Source organism: Gopherus flavomarginatus, chromosome 15, assembly GCF_025201925.1.
Source record: "Gopherus flavomarginatus isolate rGopFla2 chromosome 15, rGopFla2.mat.asm, whole genome shotgun sequence".
NCBI classification, from domain to species: domain Eukaryota; kingdom Metazoa; phylum Chordata; order Testudines; family Testudinidae; genus Gopherus; species Gopherus flavomarginatus.
The window spans coordinates 27,427,723-27,450,545 of NC_066631.1; the positions used below are offsets into that span (position 1 = coordinate 27,427,723).

General features: G+C 37.0%; 1 protein-coding gene across 5 annotated transcripts; it reads right to left on the reverse strand.

The window, feature by feature from the left end:
• Positions 1-1,309: 1,309 nt before the first annotated feature.
• On the reverse strand, positions 1,310-22,733 carry RSRC2 (arginine and serine rich coiled-coil 2). Of its 5 annotated transcripts, none has more exons than XM_050924559.1 (10): positions 22,585-22,733; positions 15,656-15,812; positions 14,245-14,288; positions 11,239-11,429; positions 10,376-10,519; positions 6,026-6,148; positions 5,451-5,530; positions 4,476-4,705; positions 2,900-2,989; positions 1,310-1,944 (listed from the first exon to the last, which is right to left on the reverse strand). In XM_050924559.1, the coding sequence occupies exons 1-10, from the start codon at positions 22,588-22,590 to the stop codon at positions 1,765-1,767; spliced, it is 1,245 nt and encodes a 414-aa protein (XP_050780516.1). In that variant the 5' UTR covers positions 22,591-22,733; the 3' UTR covers positions 1,310-1,764. The 5 variants fall into 5 exon arrangements, with proteins under 5 accessions (XP_050780516.1, XP_050780515.1, XP_050780517.1 ...); XM_050924558.1 differs by having other exon boundaries at positions 4,476-4,708; XM_050924560.1 differs by having other exon boundaries at positions 4,476-4,708; positions 11,239-11,451.
• Positions 22,734-22,823: the final 90 nt, after the last annotated feature.

Consider the following 22,823-nt stretch of genomic DNA (forward strand, 5'->3'; position numbering starts at 1 on the left):
GTTGGAGATGGAAAACTTCTTCCACTTGCCTAGAAACTTGCAACCATGCAAATCTACACGGGATATTATGAGAAGGCATCCAGATTTGTGCCTGTAGCATTTTTTCAAGTTATTTTAGGGAAAAGTACTAAATTGGAGTGCTCACTTAAGAGAAAACACAGGAGGAAAGTTTAATTTATCCACTTCTTCTCCTGTTTCCCTATATTTAATCCCCTCAATACCTTTGCTTTCTTTCTTTATACGTTGAAATGTTTCCACTGTATCTGTTTGAGAAAGGAAACCAATTTTGTATTGTCAGTTTTATTCATGAAGTTTTATATCACTTTACAGTAACAAAAAAAAAAAAAAAAAAGAAAAAAACCTCAGCCAGTCATCTTCAGATAGGCCAAGGGTTAGACCAACCATGAGAATCACCAAGATATGCCTCACGCATCTTACAGAAGCATGAGTAGTCATCTAGAACTCAGACTAACAAACTGATATGGCAATGTGTGAGCTACTTGATCATTTCAGCAGACGGCTTGGGTGGGGTTGTGGCAGCAGCAGCAGGGCTCTGCATTTCATTCCACCCCCATCCCAAGCCCTCTTTGAGGTGGTAGAACAGACTCTTGCCTCAGATCCCTCTGATGAGAGGCAGCAGATGGGGGCCTGTAGCTCCTTGTCCTCCAGCTGATCAAGGCCTTCCTGCTCCTTAGCTTTTGGCCCAAGAGGGAGAGGGAAAATTATGCCTCTCTGCCACCAAATGGAGGGCTCTGCTTGTAGGTCCAGCATAAGTTGAATTCACTGTATGGGGGCATTAATTTATATTGTGCTCACAGAAAAAACGCTGATTTTTTTTGGGGGGGGTGTAAGGGTGGAATTAATTAGGGCACTAAATTTAGCCAGTGGTAGTGTCTTTGAATCCAAGCAATGGAGACCACCTAGCTAACAGGAGACTAGGGAGGAGGTAGGTTTGGTTAGGGATGAAGGAGTAGCTCAGGGAAGTGGTGTATTTCACCCTCATGAGAAGGCTAATCCCTTGCTTAGTGGGTGCTGGGTTTTTCAAGACCTGCTAATATATTGGCACATATTATGTACACCATAGTAACAGTCAAGCAGAAGCCAGGTTAAAAAACAAATGTTCAGTACCCATTACTGTTGTTTGAATACCACCCCTCTGACATTCCCCTTTTTTCTTATTCTACTACAGAGCTCCCTGTGGTAAAGTAATAGCTGGAAATTCAACATAACCTTTAAAAATTACTTATGGGTGGGATAGCTTAAAAGAAACTGATTAAAGCAAACTTTTAAGTAAGCTTAAAAATACCAGTTTAGAGAAAAACATATTTATTAACCAGGTTGTTGCACTGGATTAATGTGCCAATAGGCCAATCTGCTAGATAACATCTACACAATGTTTCTTTCATGTTTCAAGAGTTGAAAATAACTGTACAAGGTTAAAGTACAAAAGTACACAAGACGGTGGACACGAAATATCCATGTATGAGTTTACCCCAGCTGCTGCTTTGTTTGAAAAAGTAGAACTTTAACTAAAAATACTGTCCTTCTATAGTTCTGTCAAGTTTAATGGAAGTGGGTATAACCTGATTACAACACTAACACCAGTATCACTGATCTCATATTTACAGAAAATTTGTACTTTTTCAATAAATTAAAGTCAATGCAACACCCATGCAAGCTAGAATGCTAGCTTTTTGGTGAACAAGGACCCAACCTCAGAACGGGAATCATCCACAAAGTCCCAGACTTTAAAATCATGTTTTTTCAAATTGCATCCATTCCTCGCATTGAAGATGTAAACCCCAATCCCATTCCTCTTTGTGTGTGAGTCTGTGATCGTGCCATCTCATACTGTGCATCCAGATTTCTGAATACTTCTTCCTGTTGCTTCAGGGTTTTGTAACTTTCTTCATCAACTGAACTACAACCAGCTTCATCCTCACTCTAGAAATTAGAAAGTGATTTATAGAAAAAAGGTTAAATCATTATTATTGAACAGTCAAAGCATTAATTATAGCTGTTTTTTTAAGCTTCTACAAGACCTTTCACTTGGCTGTTTGTAGCAGCTGGCAATAATGATTATCAATAATATGAACTATGTGCCAGAGAGGGCATTCAAGTGTAATGACACTTAGCAAAACTGATTAATTGTAAGTAAGTTCCCCTCACCTATGAAAAACATTAATATTGAATTATATTAAACATTTGCTCAGCTTTAAAAAAAGCTAGACTGAAATCAACATTTGGCTATTTAAACAGTAAGGTAGAACAATTTAAAATTGGATGCGAAATCCAACCACAACTGGAATTGTTTTTTCTAATTTACTAGTCTGATCATCACTTCACTCCCAAATAATAAAAGATGTTTCTTACTTATTTCTAAATGGATTTTTTTATTAGTACAAAGTAGGGCTGTTGATTAATCGCAGCTAACTCTCAAACGTAGAAAACATCCAAAAATATTTAAATAATGGTATTCTATTCTTGTTTAATTGTGAGTAATTTTTTTAATTGCTTGACAGCCCTAGTACAAAAGAATAATTGAATTAAATTTATATACATATCTGTTATTACTAAACAGTATGTTTAATAACCCTGTGCAGCTAACTACTAGACTGTGAATATCAAGTTAAGAAATTACAAGGGTTTCTGTTCCAAGCCTTGACAGAAAATTTAGTCAGAATCTCCTCAAAGCAAGTTCAAGAACTTCTGCTTCAATTGGGAAATATTTCTCATTTAAATTCACAAACAGCATCTTAATATGAATTGAAGTTTTTAATTTTGGAACACCCCAAAATGTGGTTTCAGCTATTTGTAAGCAATTTAAATGGATATAAACACACTCTTAAGGAAGATTAAGATTATAGACCCAAATACAAAGAAATTCACAACTCCATACCTTAATGCCCATTAGTTTTCTGAATTTGACATTTTGGTCCTTGTTTCCAAAATTCAATTTCTCCCATATTTCCGCAGACTGTGATTTATCCTACAAGAGTAGGAAACAATTACACAAATTTAAAAGTTTTTCAGAACATTTCCAATAAAACTACAGTAGTAAGACAGATAGACAGAAAGATGCCTTAGAAAGATTTACACTAAGGGGTCTAGACAATGGCCTACTTTGGTGGTATTATTCTCTATCGGTGTATAGAAGTTCCCAGTTCAAACTTTCAGTCCAGGTCTGGTGTTGTAGGTCAACAAAAGGTGGGAGTGCTGTTGAAACACTAGACCCTCATTATAAACTGCTCAGAAGCAACACTTGTTACAACTAAGCAGGAGTTCTGATGAGCTCCAGAAAGGAGGCTGGTTCATGATTATCCTTTCCAGATAATGCTTACTTCTTTGAACGTATTGGTGGTGACAGACTGAGTCCCCCTGAACTTCTTCACTGCAGTAGAGCTGATGGGATGAGCTAACACGTATAGTTTATCTTTACTATTATACTTTATGGGACACTGGAGGTTTTTTTGGTTGGTAGTGTGTCCTATTTTGTCCAACAGCACAGTTTGAAGCTTTAGCTGTTTTTCAATCTTTCACTCTATAACACACAAGACATGAAGTAGAAAGTGAAATTTGAAAAATCCAAATCTAAAAAGTAACCTGAACTTGTTTATTAAGGTAATTTGGTGGCAATTAATCTGATATACCACAAACTCTTTATATCTGCATATGATGTTTACAGCCACTAAACACTAATACCAAATCTTTGGCACTGAGAGGTGGAAAGATGAAACTCTACTCAAATCCTGACTTGCTTTCTATAAATTCAACTACCCTCAAAACCCTCCCTTTTTTTAATTAATTCCAAGATCTATATTTCTGTTAATACTATTATAAATCTGACAGCCTAAAACTTAGAAGGATTTAAAGACTACAAATTAGCAATTTTATAGGCACAAAATCATCATGTTAATATGCTGCTTTATACCCGAGACATTGTTTGCTAGGCTGCAGAATTCGCTTACTGTAAGCCTGCAGCGTGTCAGAAAAACAGCTTACCCAAAATAAATGATCCAACTTTCACAGTGATGGTATGACAGAAATAATGTTATGGGGGTCAAAGCAGGATAACAGGCTGCATAAGCATTATATTTTAATTTGTCAGAACGTTACTTCATGGAAACCAAGAGCTTCTACTTTGTTTCTTCAGGCTTAAAACAGACTGTATATCCCAAAGCAGAGGCCATCTTGCAATTGATATTTAGTTGCAACCTTTAAGCAACCCAATAAATTTATTTTAAAATTTAATTATGCCTTATGGCTATCTGGGTTCTTATATAGTCCCCATCACTGTAACATCTGACATTCAAGGACTAGGTCATTTCTTATTTCCTACACTCCAAATTTAATGTTGTGCTGTTGCTAACAGAGATCGTAAGTGTCAACAAGCAATTTCATTCTTTAGTTTAATCTTGTCACACAGAAAGCAACATTAAGATGTTTTCAACTAGAAGTAGAAAGAAGAGAATTACCCCTTCTTTCTTCCCTTGCCAGAGCATTTTCCGCTTTTTCTCCTGCTCAGCAAACTTCATTGGGTTCACTGCTGCTGGGTTATAATAGCTAGGTACTGCTATTCCAGTCTCTGCCAGTGCTTTTGCTTGCAGTGCTGCCATTTGAGCTGCCATAGCTATTTGAGGAGTTACTTGTGTTCCTGATGCCAGAAGAGCAGCAACATTGATGACAGAACCCCCAGTGGCAGCAGCTGCTGAAGAGAAGAAAGTGTTGGTGGGGGGAGGGAAGGGGGGAATGAAAGTCAATGTTAAAGTTTTGAATAAACTTTCAACACGAGGAAAAACCTGTTAGAGCAACACTCCAATACAATTTTAGTAATTGTTTTCTACCTTGCATTATTAGAAAATGGAAATAGGTACACCAAGTTCACAAATTTGCTTCTGAACCAACAGCCAGAAAAGTAGAACTGCACATCCTTCATCACTTTTAAGCAATGAACAACTAAAAGCCAGAAGATAGTGATGCATACTTTTTGGAATAAGTATAATATATAATATAGTACTTGACTGAATACCATATGAGAAACTAGAGCTCTATTCTTAAATACAATTCTCTCATTTCCTCAGCCAACAGGGGCTCAAGAATGTTCTGGGGTGCTTTTTCAGGCATGGGGTGTGGGAAGTGTCCCCCCTCCTAACAATTAACATGCAGAGTTCTTGTTATCAAGTCATTCTCAAGATGGTGATTGTGATGCTGGGCACTGATAGGAACAATAAAAACCCCAACAGGAAGTTTTCAAACATTTTCTCATGCAACAGAACACCATATGTTTCAAGATACCATAATTAGCTACTGAGCAAGGAAAAAACAGTTACAGGTATTTCAGCTGGATCTGCAGAACTGTTTAAGTCCAAGATCTTACGAAGCTACGTCCTATTTTTCCTCCCATTACTGTTCTGTACGTATACTTTAGTTAAAAAATAATTTTTTTTTACCAGCAACGATTTCCTGTTGTTTCTGTTTTTCAACCATTTCTTTTTCTCTCTGTTCTTGCAATTTCTTTGCTCTTTCCAATCTACAAGTGATTTACATAATAAAAAAGTAATTTAAACACATTAATATGCAAAAGATTAGCAATACTGGTCAGCTTCCATACAAATGTCTATTATTTATTTAAGTAAAGTCAGAATGCACATGAATTTTACCATTATTTACACAGAAATCTTGATGCTCAAAAGGGGAAAACTAAATTGTAAACATTAAAAAAAAAAAGCTTACAGATAATAGTAAATAGATGCTTAGCAGTAAGGAAAACTAAGTAAAATGCAACACTACACACATGCACCAGTAGTGAACTGGTGGTCTTGATCCAGTCCTAAGTGGGTTTGCTGTTCAAATTCCAAAAGCCACCACAACTGGCATTAACTGGCTGATTCCTCCATATCAGACACATACGTTTGGCAAAGTACTGTAAAGAATCTTGTACTGTCACTATTTGCACTATCCTTATTAGGTAGGGAAAGTATTTCAGTCTGTAGTATGTTAGGTTTTTTTAAATAAAATTGAGTACCTTCTGGCTAATGCTTCTTGTGCATCCATTGCTGTGTTTCGCCCCCTAAAAGGTGGTGGACTTGGACTTCGGCTGTGACTCCTGCTGAACTTTCGAGGTTTTTCAATTCTCTTCTTTCTTTCTCTGTGACCACATTAATAAAAAGATACATTAGTCACTGAAATAAAGCCACATGTATTTTAATATTCCACAAGTAATTTAACATTAAAATCCTTCAACTGCTTTCCAAGGACATAGTGGAGGGTTAAAATGTGGGAAGCACAATTACAAATATAAAACAATACATCGGGGGGAGGCGGGAGAGTGAATAAATGAAAAATACCAGAGGACATAATTCTGTAATAGGGAATGTTAGAACACCAAATGCTAAGAATTAAAGTTCCTCCTTATTCACCTTTGACTAAAATCTACAATTTAGAGTTCTAACACGCTATGAAATTCAAAATTTTAAATATGACATAACAGACGGCCATGGGAGCCTTCCTTTTTGAACCAATACCTTAAGATTACCAGAGCCACACAAAGTAATGGTGTAAAATTCAATAAAATGATTGGGGAAGAGTTCTATACTCCACCCAACACTAACAAGTGGATATCTGTCCTAAAAATATTGTTTTTGATGGGGAAAAGTTTGAAGGAGTAATTTACAGTAATCATCTAATAATTTTATGAATAGTTCACCATTATGTCAAACACTAGATATTAGTGCATCTTAAAATGAAGTAGGAAAAAAAAACCTTGACAAAAAAAGGTCAAAAAGCAAGTTTAGCTCTGAAAAATGCATAGCCCTCTATACGAGAAATGGTTTTACATACATAGGAAAAATACTGGTCTTCGTACAAGAATAAAAAATCGGCAAGATTTCAAAATTGCTAACAGAGACCCAAGACTGGGTAGTCACCTATCACCTGTTGCTTTGAAGATGCTGTGTTCTGACTGGATGATTTAAAACCCTAATAGACTTTCCTTCTGAATCTCTAGGCATAAATGAGGAAAATAACTGCATAGATGTTTTTTGGCAAGTAGTCCTGCTAAAACTAAAAGCTGTAAAATTAAGATTAAGTTAGAAGAGCACCTTGAACCCAGGAATTCAGAAGCTCATACTAATACCACTGAAAGGGAACACTGCTTATTTGGAATTTCATCCAGTGCAGAGAACTCTGAAGCATGGCTTTTCTGAAGGCTAACAAACTGATAAGAAACTAATTTCAATTATAGACTATTTGGGCATTAAAGAAAAATATTAGAAATTGGACACCAGTTTGTCTGATAAGCCCCTTCCTCCTCAGCAGCATAATTCCTGATATAAAGTACGATCACTTGGTTGACTGTAAAAATATATTGCTGCTATCCAATAGCTGCTCAGACACAATGATGTGAAGCACAACTACCACCAATCCTCTCATCCAACATCACTGATCACTCGATTACAAGATATCAAAGATTTTTCGATTGCAAGGCTTCCAACAAGAGGAACAATACAACTACCATATCTTAAATTTCTGAAAGTGCTTGACAAAACAGCAAATTGCAAGAGACAGCACCCCACGTAGCTCTTACATAACATCACAGAGGGAAAATATTTTAAGATGTACAGTGACCGAAGCTTTTGCAATTTGACATTTGATGAAGCATAAATACAAGCTCTGATAAGGAATATGGCTGGCTGGAGACAGAGTAGCTATTTTAAATATTCTGCTCCTTTTTTTCGAAGCTGCACTGACTGCATACAATTTGCAGTGAACTAACTACCACAGTAAAGTTACAAAAAAAGCTGTTTTCATTAAAAACCTGATGGAGAACAAAAGAGGTCAGTTTACTCCCTCATTAGAAGAGATCACAGTCAGAATATTGACTCGGGCACTGTGAAACTCGGCACAGAATTGCATTGTTCATCAGAACTGAGTTAATCCACAACATGAGTTTCAGAGACACCTGCATACCTGTCATAGCACCAGTTATCAGGGATTGATCAATCATGTGCCCAACCAAGGCATCAAGAAAATTAAAGAATTTTAACTTCTGTATCTGAGTATTTTAGTTTAGAGTTGAAAAATGGTTGCTGTATGCTTCATGCACCCCATTCAGCTCTGAATCTGAGCAAGACAATGGCAGAACTGCTAGAAAGTTATAAATACCAAAGAAAGAGACTTCAGACTGATCTAAGTGCCAATAAAGAAAGCTCACTTGGAAAACAGACTGGGGAGTTTCTTGGAAACGGTCACCAGTAACTCAGGCTTTGACAACTATAAATGCTGCGCTGTACCACGGTGAATGCAGTATTTCATGAATAGGAGGCTTCATTTTGTGGTGGAAGTATAAGTATATTTTGTTGGAGCCCAGTCCGGTGGTTTTACCTCAAAAGACTTTAACTGAGCTCAGATGTGATACGAAGGCCCAGCTGCTGCTAGAAAAAGCACAAGAGTCGTGTGACCCACATACACTTTACTTCAAATATTAAATGATTCATTTTTCCAGGATTTTGATTAGGTCTGAATACAGCAATCATGAACAAAGTGGATTACTGTCATAACTGATTGCAAACCAACATACTGCATATTTTTGGTTGGCAAGGTCATGACTAAACTGAAAGCCCTTTATTTTTCCTGCACACTTGTTGCTCAGTTTCAGTTATTTTTGAATTCAGTTCTTGAAGAGGAAGCAAGAACACATGCATGGGAGTGCATATAGGATCATTAAAATATATGAAAGACAGCTTTTAAATGATACTGAATTGTTTTTATGTTAAATATATGCAGTCTATAGTTTTAGAACTCTAAAGAGAACTGACACATTCCATTCTCCATATTCCCCTCCCCACCCTACCCCACCCCCCACCCAAAAAAACAGTTTAAAATCCTACATTAAATATCGGTAGGAGCATGTTCATTATGTCACATACGTCCCCTCAGCTGTCTTTTGAGAAGAGCATGTATTTTTGTGAGAAAAACCATACTACTGAATTCTGTGGTTGATCAGATTAAGTTTGCTGAATATTTCACAAGTGTCGTCGTAATATTACGCCAGAACCCTGATTTTCACAGTGGAACATACTGGGACACTAAACTGATCTAATGCTAAATAGTCACTACAGATTTCCAAACTAAAGACATTACTTGAAATATTTGGATTATGTTATAAGGATGGGAATTTGAATATTTCAGAGGATCTCAGAGGGCTCTGAGGGTGTATCACTTTCACATCTAGGATTCACATGTTTTTTACCCAAGTTTGTTGAACATAATAAGTATCTACCACCTGTTTTGGATCAGTTAGCATATTAAAAACACTACTAAGAATACACGTGCACTATCTCAATACAAGCTAAAAAACACCCCAAGAACCACAAAAGGCTCCAGATCTGTCAAACAAAGCTGTGGAGTGAAGTGCACCAGATATATTGAGGGTCAATATCTTTGATAGCTAGTATTTTCAAGGTGGGTAGCTCCCCTTTCCTGAAGTGTGTTTTACAGAGAAGCACCATCTGGAAACAACAAGATGCAGATACAGTAAAGTTATTTTTAACAAGCACTTTGGCAATCTCACCACTCTAGTAACATCAAACAACAGATTTTGTTGCCTCTTTCATCGTGCACTGTTCTTTTTTTGAGAACTTTATACTCAAAGTTGATTAAACTGAAAGTGTGCCATGAACAGGTTAGACTGAAATATAAAGTGAGCTTGACAAGAAATAATTTGGTCAAAAGTAGTTTAAATGGAATTACACATCTGTCTTTCAGTAACAAATTATACTTTGTATTCTATACCACCATCCGAGGATCTCAAAAGTGATTTACAAGTTATTCTCAATAGTTCTGTACTTCAGTAATTCCATTTTATAGCCATGGGAGCTGAAGTCTAAAAACATCATGCAATTTCTCCAAGGACACACAGCAAGATTGGGGAAGAGATGGGAATAGAAGCCATAACTTTGGACTCCTAGTTCTGCACTTTTAACAAAGCCATTTGTCCTCTCATTCTGTGGGCTGATATCGTTTTTCAAAATCCTATAATCTATACTGTCTCAGACCATAGGATCCCCCCAACATTCTTTAATTTGTGGGGTCCCAAGATATATTTTTTTTTTTTTTAAATATACCATGAAGTCATTCTACTTAAAAAAAAGGTGAGAACCCAACTCTTAGATGGTAAGCTCTTTGGGGCATTTGTACAGTGACAAGCACAATGGAGCCTCTATATATTAATGCAATAGAAAGCTATTTCCATTAATTATGCCATTTCAGTTAATCTGAATAGATTTTAAAACATGCTATATTTGAGTGGTGACAAAGTCTCTGTGGTCCAGTAATAGCATTTACACAAATCACAAATTAAGAACATAATACTTACCGGCTTCTGCTCCGAGTCCTACTTCTGCTTCTACTTCTATGTCTGTGTCTAGATTTTGATCTAGAACGAGATCTTATACGGCGTTTTCTCTCTCTGCTTCGGGACCGTGACTTTTTTCTATCACGGCTTCTACTACGATGACGCCTGAAAACATACATTCCAGTAAGTTAACATCTTGAACAATTTAAGTGAGGGGTATGAAAGAGGAAAAAAAAAACCAAAAAAAGACTACCACTATAAGAAAGCCATTAGTTCATTAAGCAATGTTACTCATTAATACTGATACACAATATATTAGTGCGTTAACCAAACAACATGAAAAGAGCATTCCAATGCAGGGGTCCTAATTTACAGAGCTAACTTGAGTTTCTTATCTAAGACAGTAGAACTCTAATACCTTAAAGGAAACTCTTCACTTAGGAGGTACGGACTTTAAAGGCAATACACAGAAAAAGGAAAAATAACAGTCTGACGGTAGAAGGAGAAAATGTACTGTCATTGGTGCTAAGGGATTAAATATTTATGCAATATACATTCATTACATAAATTAATATGCATATGTTGGATTAATTTTAGACACTATCTATATCAAGCCTTAAAGAGGCTCAATAACTTTATTATCAACTCAGGACAAAAAAATCTGGACCAGCATTAAATGCACTGCATAATAAAAGGGGAATCTTTGCTACTTTAGAGTTAACATTCTGCAAGAAATTGTTTGGTTTTTTTTTTTTAAAACCCAGAGTTAGACACAATTCAGTTCTATATAGGAACTCTAATAAAACTCCAAGGCACTCAATTTTTGACAAGCACTTGAAGGAGAAAAAATATGATTATTCAATGATCATTTATAGAGAACTTACCTTTCACGGGACCTGGATCTTGAATGACTTTTGCCTCTTGATGATTTCCTTTCTTTGCGTTTGTGTCTGTCCTCACCGTTTTCAGATGAATTCAGGCTCTCTCTTCCCTTGTCAGAAGAGTGTTCTTTGTCATTGTGGTCATCAGATCTGTGTTTCTTAGAGGACTTTTCTTTGGACTCGTGTCTTCTTGCCTGTTTTAAGAAGAAGTTGGTTCTTTCAGGAAGATAGTGCAACAAAAAGAGTTAGTATGGTATCAGAAGATAAAAATGATATGTTGTGATGCAACATTAGTAACCTTAGGAGTGTGGCTCAGTCAAGAGTGATGGCTATTTTACTTAATACCATCATCTATCCAATGTTGCAAATACAGACTATCATTTCCCCCACCACCTATCTTACGTATTTCTAAAGCACCCATCAGAGTACAGCAGAACCCTACTTATCCAATCTAACTAGGACCGGGGCCAAATTAGATAATCCAAAGAATGGGAAAGTGCAAGACAGCACCATCTTGCGGCCATATGAGAGACCACCCACTTCTGGACCTGTGCACTTTGGTTGTTTGGTAAATACGGAAGGACAGATAATGGAGGGGCCAATAAAAGGGGTTCTACTATATTATTACACTGTCTCCTGACGTGACAGTTCAAAGCATTACAATGAAAACGGTGTTCATCCTCAGTTACTGGTTATTCCATCTATAATGGAGCAACGTTAAAAACCTAACACATTTCTGTCTCTACCAGTGTCTGAGCATGTATATACACACATACATACATATTTGTAAATAAAATACATTTCATATTTGTCTAGAGACATACCAGGTACACAAGCATATTTATAAACTCATATATAACTTTAGACATACGTATGACAACTTTTTATTTGAAGTTTAACAAATTCTTCTACCCATGATTAAATAAGGATTGACGACTTAAATTAAGGTATTTAAAAAATTAAAGTTAATTTTGAGGCCTCACACTTTAGTTTAAAATGGAGATATCCTGCACTGCAATTTTTTTCTGCATTGCCTCTTTTTAAAGCACACTCCTCTTCCTTCTATAGCTGCAGTGCCAAAAGTACTTTGGCAAGGTCAGTTCTGATTTTTAACAGTGTTTTCATTGGAGACTAAACGATGACAAACAATTTTCTTCTTAATATATTCAACTTATTTACTAGTTGTTTCCAATACAAAATACTGTAGACCATTTAAGTTGTTTTTAAAAAAGGATTCTAAAAATGAAACTATAATCATCATATAGCAGCATCAGTGCAAATCCTATGTTTTTGAAACACAGTCATTTATAGGTTCAGCTAAGTCTGCTCTAAAGTAATATTGAATATTTAAATATCCTTTCCCCCAACTACCTATTTATCACTTAAAATAGTCACGCCTGGAACAGACTTGTCATAATTAGATAACACCAACAATAAACTTTTAAGATGTTTTCACCCAAATCCTTTAAACTAAACTTTTGCTGGTAAATTTCAAATTTTAGACATGTACTAGATCCTTCATTTCAAAAACATTTTTAACAAACTGGAAATATCTTGGCTATTTTTAGTCTATTATTATAGTTTTAACTCATAAAATAACTATAATATATGGAAATATAGTTGAGTTAAACAGAAGTCTATTTTTAGATGTCAGCTACTTAATATTCACATCCATGAATACAATACAATACATTTTGACTTATATATTCAAAAACAGCTACTGATGGTTTTTAGTCTGTGGCCATTAAACAACTTTAAGAACCTCAATTCCCAACAAAAACAATCTGAAAGCTAAGATGTACCATGAGACACTATCCAGGTAACCTATTCATGAAAAACCTGCTAATCATTTAAATCAACTTGCAAAATGTAAGAGCTTCACTGGGACCTAATAGTATAGTAAAACGCTGGAATTTTTTATAAGTGAAGAAAAGCTTTCTGAACATTAAGTGTAATGATAATTTTTGTTTTTAAATTTCAGTCTTCTAGACATACACTCAGTAATAAAACACCATTACATCCCATAACCGATTTAAGATATTTTTAAGGGAAATATGAGTTTGAATGACTAATAGTTACCTTATCATGAAGTAGGCTTATAATTTTGCTATCTGAGTCTGGAGCGTCTTCAGTTCAGTCTCTTCGCGCATTAGCACGCTGAGTATGATTTATTATAGAAATGTTATCATGTGATCTAAACAATATAGTCAATTTCACAAAAACTCCTAAATTAATTTTTACAGAGCTTCCATTGGGATGGGGGAAAGGGAAAGTTCCTGTCCCACATTAAAATTTTAGGAGTTCCCCATCTACCCAGCCTATTACTGCCCCACGTGACAGCCTCCCTCCTGGCTACTTCTGCTGCTCCTTGTTTGCTCCTTTCACCTCTTCTCTGGTGGGTAAGCCAGTTATCTCCAATGTACCATTGCTACTGCCTCTTCTCGTTCCCCTTGCCTTCGATTTTTAAAGAAGCCCTCTATGAGCTCTGCTGTTACAGCAATACTTCCAGCTGACTCTTGCTGACATTACTACATATGTAATGCTGCAGCATTCCTTAAAATTCGAAGTTGCAATCATCAGAGTTTAGTCCGTGGGGATTTTTTTTTTAAAGAAATATCCTGAGGTAGATGGGTATTCAACATTGAGACCCCTGAGCCTTAGAAGACGTAAGGCTTCTGGTTAATGGAAGCTCTGTGAGATAGTCACCAAGAACACCAATTCTACTTCTCCATATGAAATTTTAATTTGGCTGTTTTCACAAAAAAATTTAAGTTACCAGTTTCTGAACGCAATTTTGCTATAAACTATTACCTTCTTCTCAAAATGATGGCTTCAATCATGCTTCACTATGATAGGTACTCCATACCCATTTACGTTTTTCAGTTTCCAATTTTTTTTTGTACTTACCATAACGTCATTTATATATAGTTTTACACACACGCACATGACTACAAGATACTTTTAAAGATGTATTGTACAATTACCTAAGCACTACAAAGTGTTAATTACCTCTTTGCTTCTGCTCCGGCTTCTGTGTTTTCTTCCTTCGTTATCTGAAGAAGAAAATATTTGTTATTTATCAAATAAATATGAACTTTCTTGTCAAGTTTTATTAGTTTATACTCATGTAAGTTACATTCAGCTTTTCTACTCCAGAGTCAATAAGGGTTTAAGTATAGTTTAATTTTTCTTAAAGACTCCTTATCTATGTCAGAAACCATATTAGAACAGAGAATTTTTTTAATTACCATATATATATTCATTCATTAGCCCGTTCCTTTATAAGCCGATCCCCCAAGATGGTTAGGTAAAAATAGCAAAAACTGTATGACGCTTTCATAAGCCGACCCTGTATTTCAGGTGTTGGCAAACTTTGGCTCCCGGCCATCAAGGTAAGCCGCTGGAACTTCCCGTGGCTCCCATTGGCTGGGAATAGCACACCGCAGCCACAGGGAGCTGAAGGGCTCCATGCCTGCAGACGCTCCAAGTAAACAAAACGACAATGTATTAGATATTCAATTCAATGACTCCATAGAGTTTAAAATCATCAAATTTTGGTGTAGACCCATTTATAAGCTGACTCTTGCTCTCTGATGCATCACTTTTTTTTTTACCAAAAATATCTGGCTTATGAATGAGTATATACGGTATTTCTTTTCACCATTTATGCTATTTAATTTTGCCTGACCAGTCTGTTTCATACTCACCTCCTGATCATCTAGAACATAATTGTTGTATTTAGGATATAAACCGTGGAGTAAAGTGTCTTAATCCAAACATATCTAACAGAAGACATTTACACATCAGGTTTTCTAAGTCTTATGTATCGCCACGAAAAATATCCATTGGATTTTGGAAAAATATTCAATTTTTATTTTCAGCACATGAATCATTTAAAAAAGTTAGTAAGTCTCAGTATTAAGTATTTCAAAAACAGTTTAAGGCTCAAAATTAGTAGAGTTCTAAACTTTCAGCTTCTCAGTCTTAAGTCATCGGCATCAGACTTCTGAGAGCAACTTTTTCCAAAGCTATATTTTAAAAATAGATATTTAAGTTCTGCAAGTGTGCATGTTTCTACTTTAGAGTATTTTTAAACATTGTATTCTACTATAAGAAATTAAGTTCAGGCAGATATGACTAATATGTTAGTTTTCTTCAAAAAGACTTGCACAGTAACACAGCCAGGATGAAATTTACGTATTTTGGCTGGCAGTGAATCCACAGGAATCAAGAATTTTGTTCTCTATCAGAGATAATTTATAACTTGCTTCATTAAATTATTTGCACATTACCCAGACACAAAATATGTTATCTCCAGAACTTCCTGAGCCAGGATCAAGTTTATGCACTATGACAGGATTTTACAATCTGTCATAATACCTATGCAGGTAAAGCAACATCACTTTGAGATTGACCATACCTGACTTCCGTTTTCTTTCTCTTGATCGTGAACGCGATCTTGAATAATGATGTTTTGAGGTTCTAGGAGAATTAGATGCATCTGACTGTTCCTTTTTCTTCTCTCTCTCTGGGGATGATTTTTCTGGGGCTATTCCATCTCGTTCTGTATCACTACCCTACATGGGCAAATAAAAATATTTAAAAAACTTAAGATCAAAGATTTTTTTCTTTTTAAATTCAAAGAGAAGATAATGATATACACTAGCACATAAAGCTGCTCTTTTCACCTTGGATCTTATTTAAAGTGTTCAACTAAATCAGACATCTTTTAATAGAACATTCTAGGATGACTTGATTTTCTATCAAGTGAATGTTATGGATACATAATCATTTTGTCTTAATGTCTGTGTACTAAAATGACAGTTGCTTCCTGCACCATTATCAAGACATGCTGCATCCAGTCTAGTGTGAACAGAATTACTAAGAGCGTCATCCAAAACCAGCTTAAACATAAAAGAACAACAACACTCTTAAAGAAGGATATTGGACTTTCGTAAATTTTTTTTTTAAACTTGTAGTGTAAAATTGCCACCTTCTGAATTGTTTGGTACACATTTAACTTTTGTACCATTTAAAGCTCACATTGTATTTCTCCAAATTATGTTATTTAGCTGTGCATCCTAATGCTGCTTTTATAAATTCATATCACTAAGGTTACTTCTGGTGTACAATGCTGTACAAACAGGCCAGATTAAATCATGTTATAAATAAGGGCACAGAGATAAATCATGGTGCTCTAAGCATCAAAGTCTGCAGTGCAGAACTGGCCTGGAAGAGACATGAAATTAAAATATATATTTACAGAGCTCTAAGCTACTAAGTGTTAAACGATAATCAGACATACAGGAGTGCTATTATTAAAATATTCTGTGTGAAATGCGTGTTTGCAAGAATCGTAGGGATCCATACACATTGTGTCTCAATGATTTCTGTATCAAATCTGCTCAGTTTGCAAGAACATGCTTTCTCCACTCTTCCCCAGTTTTGCTGTCAGCTCCACAAACTCACCTTGGTATCTGATATTTAAGACAAATTCTTTCCGTTTCATGTATCACCAGACATTCTACAAAGCCAGATTATGCTTTTGTTTGCACCTATGCACTCTCACTGATTTCTGAGATTCTGAACAGGTGAAATGAAGGCATAATCAAACCTGTGGAGGGACCCAGTGGCAGAGATTTCACTGAGGGTATAATTTGGCCTAAAGAATGCATTACTGGTGACATGAGGGACAGAATCCAGTTTGACTAAGCCCAGGTGAGTTTGTATGGCTGACAGAAAAGCCATGCTTTTACTGGCAAACTGAGCAAAACAGATGCAGAAATCAGTTAGACAGTAAATATGGAACACTACCTTGATTTTTTTTTTTTTTTTTTTTTAAAACAGCATCAATTTCAGGATAGAACCAGATTTTAACAGGGAGGATTAAAAAACCTAATGATTTAAAGGAGGAGAGGGGAAGGGGGGAAATCAAGAAAAGAGATTTAAATCCTTTCCCCCCCCACTGTAAATTATAGTAAGATTTTCTTTTTTTTAAATAAACCTATTTGAAATGAAATCTGAATTCAACAAAAAATATATCAAGGCCTAAATTCATTATTTTCTCTTACAACAGGGGTTCTCAAACAGGGGGTCATGAGGTTATTACATGGGGGGCTGCAAGCTGTCAGCCTTCACCCCAAACCCTGCTTTTCCTCCAGCATTTGTAATAGTGTTAAATATACAAAAATGTGTTTTTTAATTTATAAGGGGGGGGTCACACTCAGAAGCTTGCTATATGAAAGGGGTCACTCGTACAAAAGTTTGAGAACCACAGTCTTACAACATTTAAATAAAAAAAATTAATCTGCTGAATACATGAGCCTCTATCAAAAACTATGAATTAAAGGCTATTTTTCTATACAAAGAAAGAATTGGGAAAAACATCTTGCTTTTGAAGTCAAGCTTTTTAAATATGGCACAATAGGTCAGCCTAAATAATTTAGGTTTCAGAGTAGCAGCCGTGTTAGCCTATAACCGCAAAAAGAACAGGAGTACTTGTGGCACCTTAGGGACTAACAAATTTATTTGAGCATAAGCTTTCGTGGGGTACAGCCCACTTCTTCGGATGCATCCGAAGAAGTGGGCTGTACCCCACGAAAGCTTATGCTCAAATAAATTTGCTAGTCTCTAAGGTGCCACAAGTATTCCTGTTCTTCTTGTAAATAATTTAGGAGACTGTGTCATTTTCAAGAGACTTAAATAAGACTAGGAACATAAGATCCCATCATTAGGTAGATCTGAAAATTTTCCCAGGAGAACCTGAAATAATCTGTTTAATTCACTAATTAATCCCTCTGTTTAATAAATCATTTAGTTGTAAATGTGAAACATGCTTTGATAAGAAGTTTATGTATCCAAAACAAAAAAGGTTTTGTTGATTACAATTTATTTTGATATTATGTTGTATGTATTTAATTAAATTCCAGTCACCATCCTACTGCAGCTTGACACAATCATAACTAAAAGGTTTATTATTTAGTAAATACGCAATATATCATTCACCATTTTCTAACATACTAAAATGTACAATTAATAATCTGAAAATATTAAGCTATGTAATTGCTTAAACAGATGTATACAGTTATACGGTACCCTCCTAGTTTGCAAAAAGATGTACCAAATCTAGTATAAAAGCTCTATTTTGTTGTAAATCAACATGTTTTAGTGGTTATATCAAACAATCTTTAGAAAATAAAGGAGCACAAACAGAAAAGTTTATTAGAATCCAGGTTTTGCACTTGTGATTTAAATCATTATTTAAATTGCCTTAATTTAAATCAATGCACCCTGCTACTTTAGTTATTCTTCTGATTATTCAGATAAAAACAATGCCACAGTAAAAGCTCTTTTATCTAGCACTTCACCAACCGGCAAGCTCTATAAACCAGCATTTCTGATCTGCACTGAAAGTTCAGTTGGTGCGAAGCCAGCGGGCTGTGCTCTGCGAGGGAGTTTGCGTCCAGGAGGGGGCTTGGGGCAGGGAGGGATTTGGGTGCCGGATGTGTGTGTGTGTGTGTGGGGGGGGGGGGGGGTGTGTGTGTTCACCTCCAGCTGCTTCCTATAAGCAGCTCCCTGTCCCTGCTGCTGCTGGAGGAGGTGCGAACAGGCAGCTCTCCTGCCTCAGTGGCTCACAGCCCATTGGACCGGGAAGCGCCTGCAGACAGACACAGTGTGCCTGCTTGCAGAGTTGCTTGGCCGCACCTCTGCCCGGAGCAGCAGGGGCAGGGAGATGCCAGAGGTGAGTGCCCCACCCTATCCAGCACCCCAAGCCCCCTCCCAAAGCCTGTGCCAGCAGCTCCTCACTCGCACTCTAAACCTCTTCCTCTGAATTAACCGGCATTTTTAATTTACCAGCAGCCCCCATTCCCTCAGCATGTCAGTTAAAAAAAAGCTTTTACTGGACATAGTGTATTAACCGTGGGCTTTTTCATCTGTGACATTACAAGGTCCTTTCACATCTCCTCAATATTCACAATTCACATGTTTTAGCCCACCCACTCCAAGTTGTTCAGGTAGCTAATCTTTTTTTACTGCTCCCTTCCTTCCACACCAGCATCTTTGCAAAATTCTACTCAAACACTCGCCTGGGGTGAGAAAGCAAGCAAACAATTATTTTTCTATTATCAGGATAATAACACGTACCTCTCATACAGCATTTATTATAAACATGTAGAACACAAAATTGTATTTTGGATACTTATAAATCTTGAAAAAAATCAAAAGAAGTTAAAGCACATAATTTTCAAGATATATAGCATCCTCCACTTATGTATCCAAAATAAATGTTTGTGTATTAGTCTTTTCAAAATTTGATATTTAGAGATTCTGGTTTTAGACTGCTAATATACTTAAATTAACAGTTAGTCCCCAGATTGAGTATCTTGACTTTTGCTTGTCTAGTCTTATTTAACTCTAAAGTTCCCCGCCCACAGGAAACCATGGTAGACCTTTACAGATAATGGAGCATAAACAACTCCACATTTGTCATTCCATCAGTCCTTGGCATTCCAAAGCTCTCTAACTAGTTTCTCATACTTTTTAGAAAGAGGGAGTCCTTCAGAGTGCTGTTGGTACAGTGATCATGTGGGATATTTGCAGATGCCCACAACTAATGAGTTTCACAGGATGATTTATATTACAGTGACAAAATTTCTGACATGTTTTATTTTCAGCAACCCAACCAGTGTCTGTTATTTCTTCAATTGGAGTATATTTTTAAGTAGTATTTTAAAAAGCTGACATTAAATTTTAAACCCATTTTCTTTGGAGAATAGAGAAGAGGGGCTGAAGTACCAGACAAACAATAAAATTTTTTTAACTGTCTTTTTTGCTGTGCACATACCATGTCCAGCAGAAAATACAGTAGAACCTCAGAGTTTCAAACACCAGAGTTATCCATTGACCCATCAACCACACACCTCATTTGGAACCAGGAGGACACAATCAGGCAGCAGCAGAAACCAAAAAAAAAGTTGTGTTAAACGTAAACTACTAAAAAAAAGGGAAAGCAGAATATTTTTAAAGTTTCAAAGCTGTATTAAGTCAATTTCCAGCTGTAAACTTTTGAAAGAATAACTGTAACATTTTGTTCAGAGTTATGAAGAACCTCCATTCCAGAGACGTTCATGACTCTGAGGTTCTACTGCAAGCCTATTACAACACTGTTCTCCAGTTCAAAAAAGACATTATTCATGTCCAAAATTACTCGTCCACCACTCAGCAAAGTAAGGACACTTCTACACTACACAGAAAGGCCTGAATTCTGCAGAAACTTAGGTACAGGCTTAACTTCATGTATGTAACCCATGGACCTCTTAATTCCAACAGGTAAAGGGTTACAGAAATGTCATGAGTCTGGTGCGTACATTAAGTTCACTAAAGAATATAATCTGAGGTCTCAAATGAAAGCTGCTGTCACACCAGTCTGTGAAATGTAGACACAGACACTATGTAAGGAGCTATGTTTCTAAAGTCAGTATCAAGGTATTAATCACCAGCAAAGGTGAAAAACAGGTTTTCCTCCAGACAGGAGGTAAGAAGTGTCTCTCTCTCTCTGGATGTAGATTAAGCCATATAAACTAAACACAAGAGATATCCATTTACATACAAAGTTAATGTTAATGAAGTGATGTGAAATCAACAGGGAAGTAGCACACAGTAAAAACAAGCCAAGAGTGTTTTTTCTGTATGTGAGCAAAGACAATGAAGCAACGATGACATTCCCTCATCCTGCATCTAGAAAGCAAAGGGACAGTGCATTTACATTCATGAAAACAGTACCTCAGACAACCTTGCCTGAAAATGCTACAGAGAACTTTAGGTGAGATAAAGTTCCTTAGATAGGAGATTAACCTGGTAGTTAAATGTAGTCTCTAGAAAGCGTGTTATATTGTTTTATATACAAAGTATTTGCTTCCAAAATTCTCTTACCTTGAATCTTTGATAATAAATATATTCTTGTTTTCAATGTAAACATATCTAAGGGCTTAATGTTAAGCCAAGTCTTGATCCTGAGTTGAATTTTACGAGCTGGGGTGTTCTGTTCCCTTAGGAATAGGGGATCTGGTAAGTCTGTGTGTAACCTGTGTCAGGGGCTGGCTATCACAGGGGAACACTTCAGAGGCACTGAGTACAGGTGTTGTTAAACTGCAAGGCAAAGTAAGGCCTGGGATGGTCAAGACAAGTGGTTAACAGACCGCTGCATATTAGGAAGCTGACACCAAGTTAAGTACAAGCAAGACTGCCTCAAGCTTGCTCTAGCCAGTGACAAGGTAACGCCTAGTTCTGGGTACCCTGAGAACCATCACAATGCGGCTCTGGGGTCGATAGCAAACCTAAGGTTTCAGAGTAGCAGCTGTGTTAGTCTGTATCCGCAAAAGGCACAGGAGTACTTGTGGTACCTTAGAGACTAACAAATTGATTAGACTCTTCCTGTTGGTATGCATACTTCCACCTTTTCATGTTCTCTGTATGTATAAATATGTCCTGTCTGTGCGTTCCATTGTACGCATCTGAAGAAGTGGGCTGTAGCCCACGAAAGCTTAAGCTGAAATAAATGTTAGTCTCTAAGGTGTCACAAGTACTCTTGTTCTTTTAGTAGATCTAAGATCCTTTCTACTCCGTTATTTGACAATTTCCTTCCTATATGTGACAGACTAAATGATTCACATAATCTGACATGTGTCAAATATAAAATAATTTTATAAATGCAAAATGAGAGTTATGTTTGACTGACATCTTAAAATTTTACATAAACGAATTTTTAAATCGAGAATAAAGTACAAGATTAAAACCACAAGCTTAACCAATAATTTACCAAAAAAGGCAACCCCCCCTTCTCTTAGAGTCGCATATATAAAGGGGAAAGGGCAATAAAGAAGTCTAACTATAGCAAGGGACTCTCCCATTAAAACTTCCAATCGGGACAGTTTCTGAGTGCGTTTAAATGCTGCGTGTTAGAAGATAGTTTCAGATATTAGATCTATTCCCAAACATGGAGAAAGGTATAAAGGGGCGGGAGCTATGGAGAGTCTGGACTCTAAGGCGCCCTTTCCCCCTTCGCAGCAGCACTCACCCCTCAGGGCCAGCAAGTAGCTAAGCCCAAAGCTGACGTCCCAAGACTCTTTGCTTTTCTCGCAAAACCAGGGGCAGGGTGGAGGAACTTTTGGAAGAAGAGTGAAGGTGGCAAGTAGCCTCCCCTCCCCCACACTCACGCCTATTATGGCGCCGGCAAGGGGAGGAGGTGGACGCCATTTTGTCTACGCGCGTACCCGGTTCCCGACTCAGATCCTCCCGTTCCTCTCGCTTCCCCGCTCCTTAAAATACCCCATGATGAGAAGCACCTACCGCCATACTCGAGCGCTGCGGGTTTCGCTCCCCTCACAGGCTCCTCAAAGGGACCCAGCCTCCCTCGGCGGCTGCGGGCGGCTCTAGAGCTCGCTGACTCAGGAGACAGACCCCGCCCGCTTGCTCCAGCACCCCTATCGGGTACCCGGATGTAACAATGGCCGAGGGAGGATGACCGCAGTGCATTCTGGGGATGAAGGAGGAACTTGTTACCTTAGTAACGGCAGCGACGGGCCCGG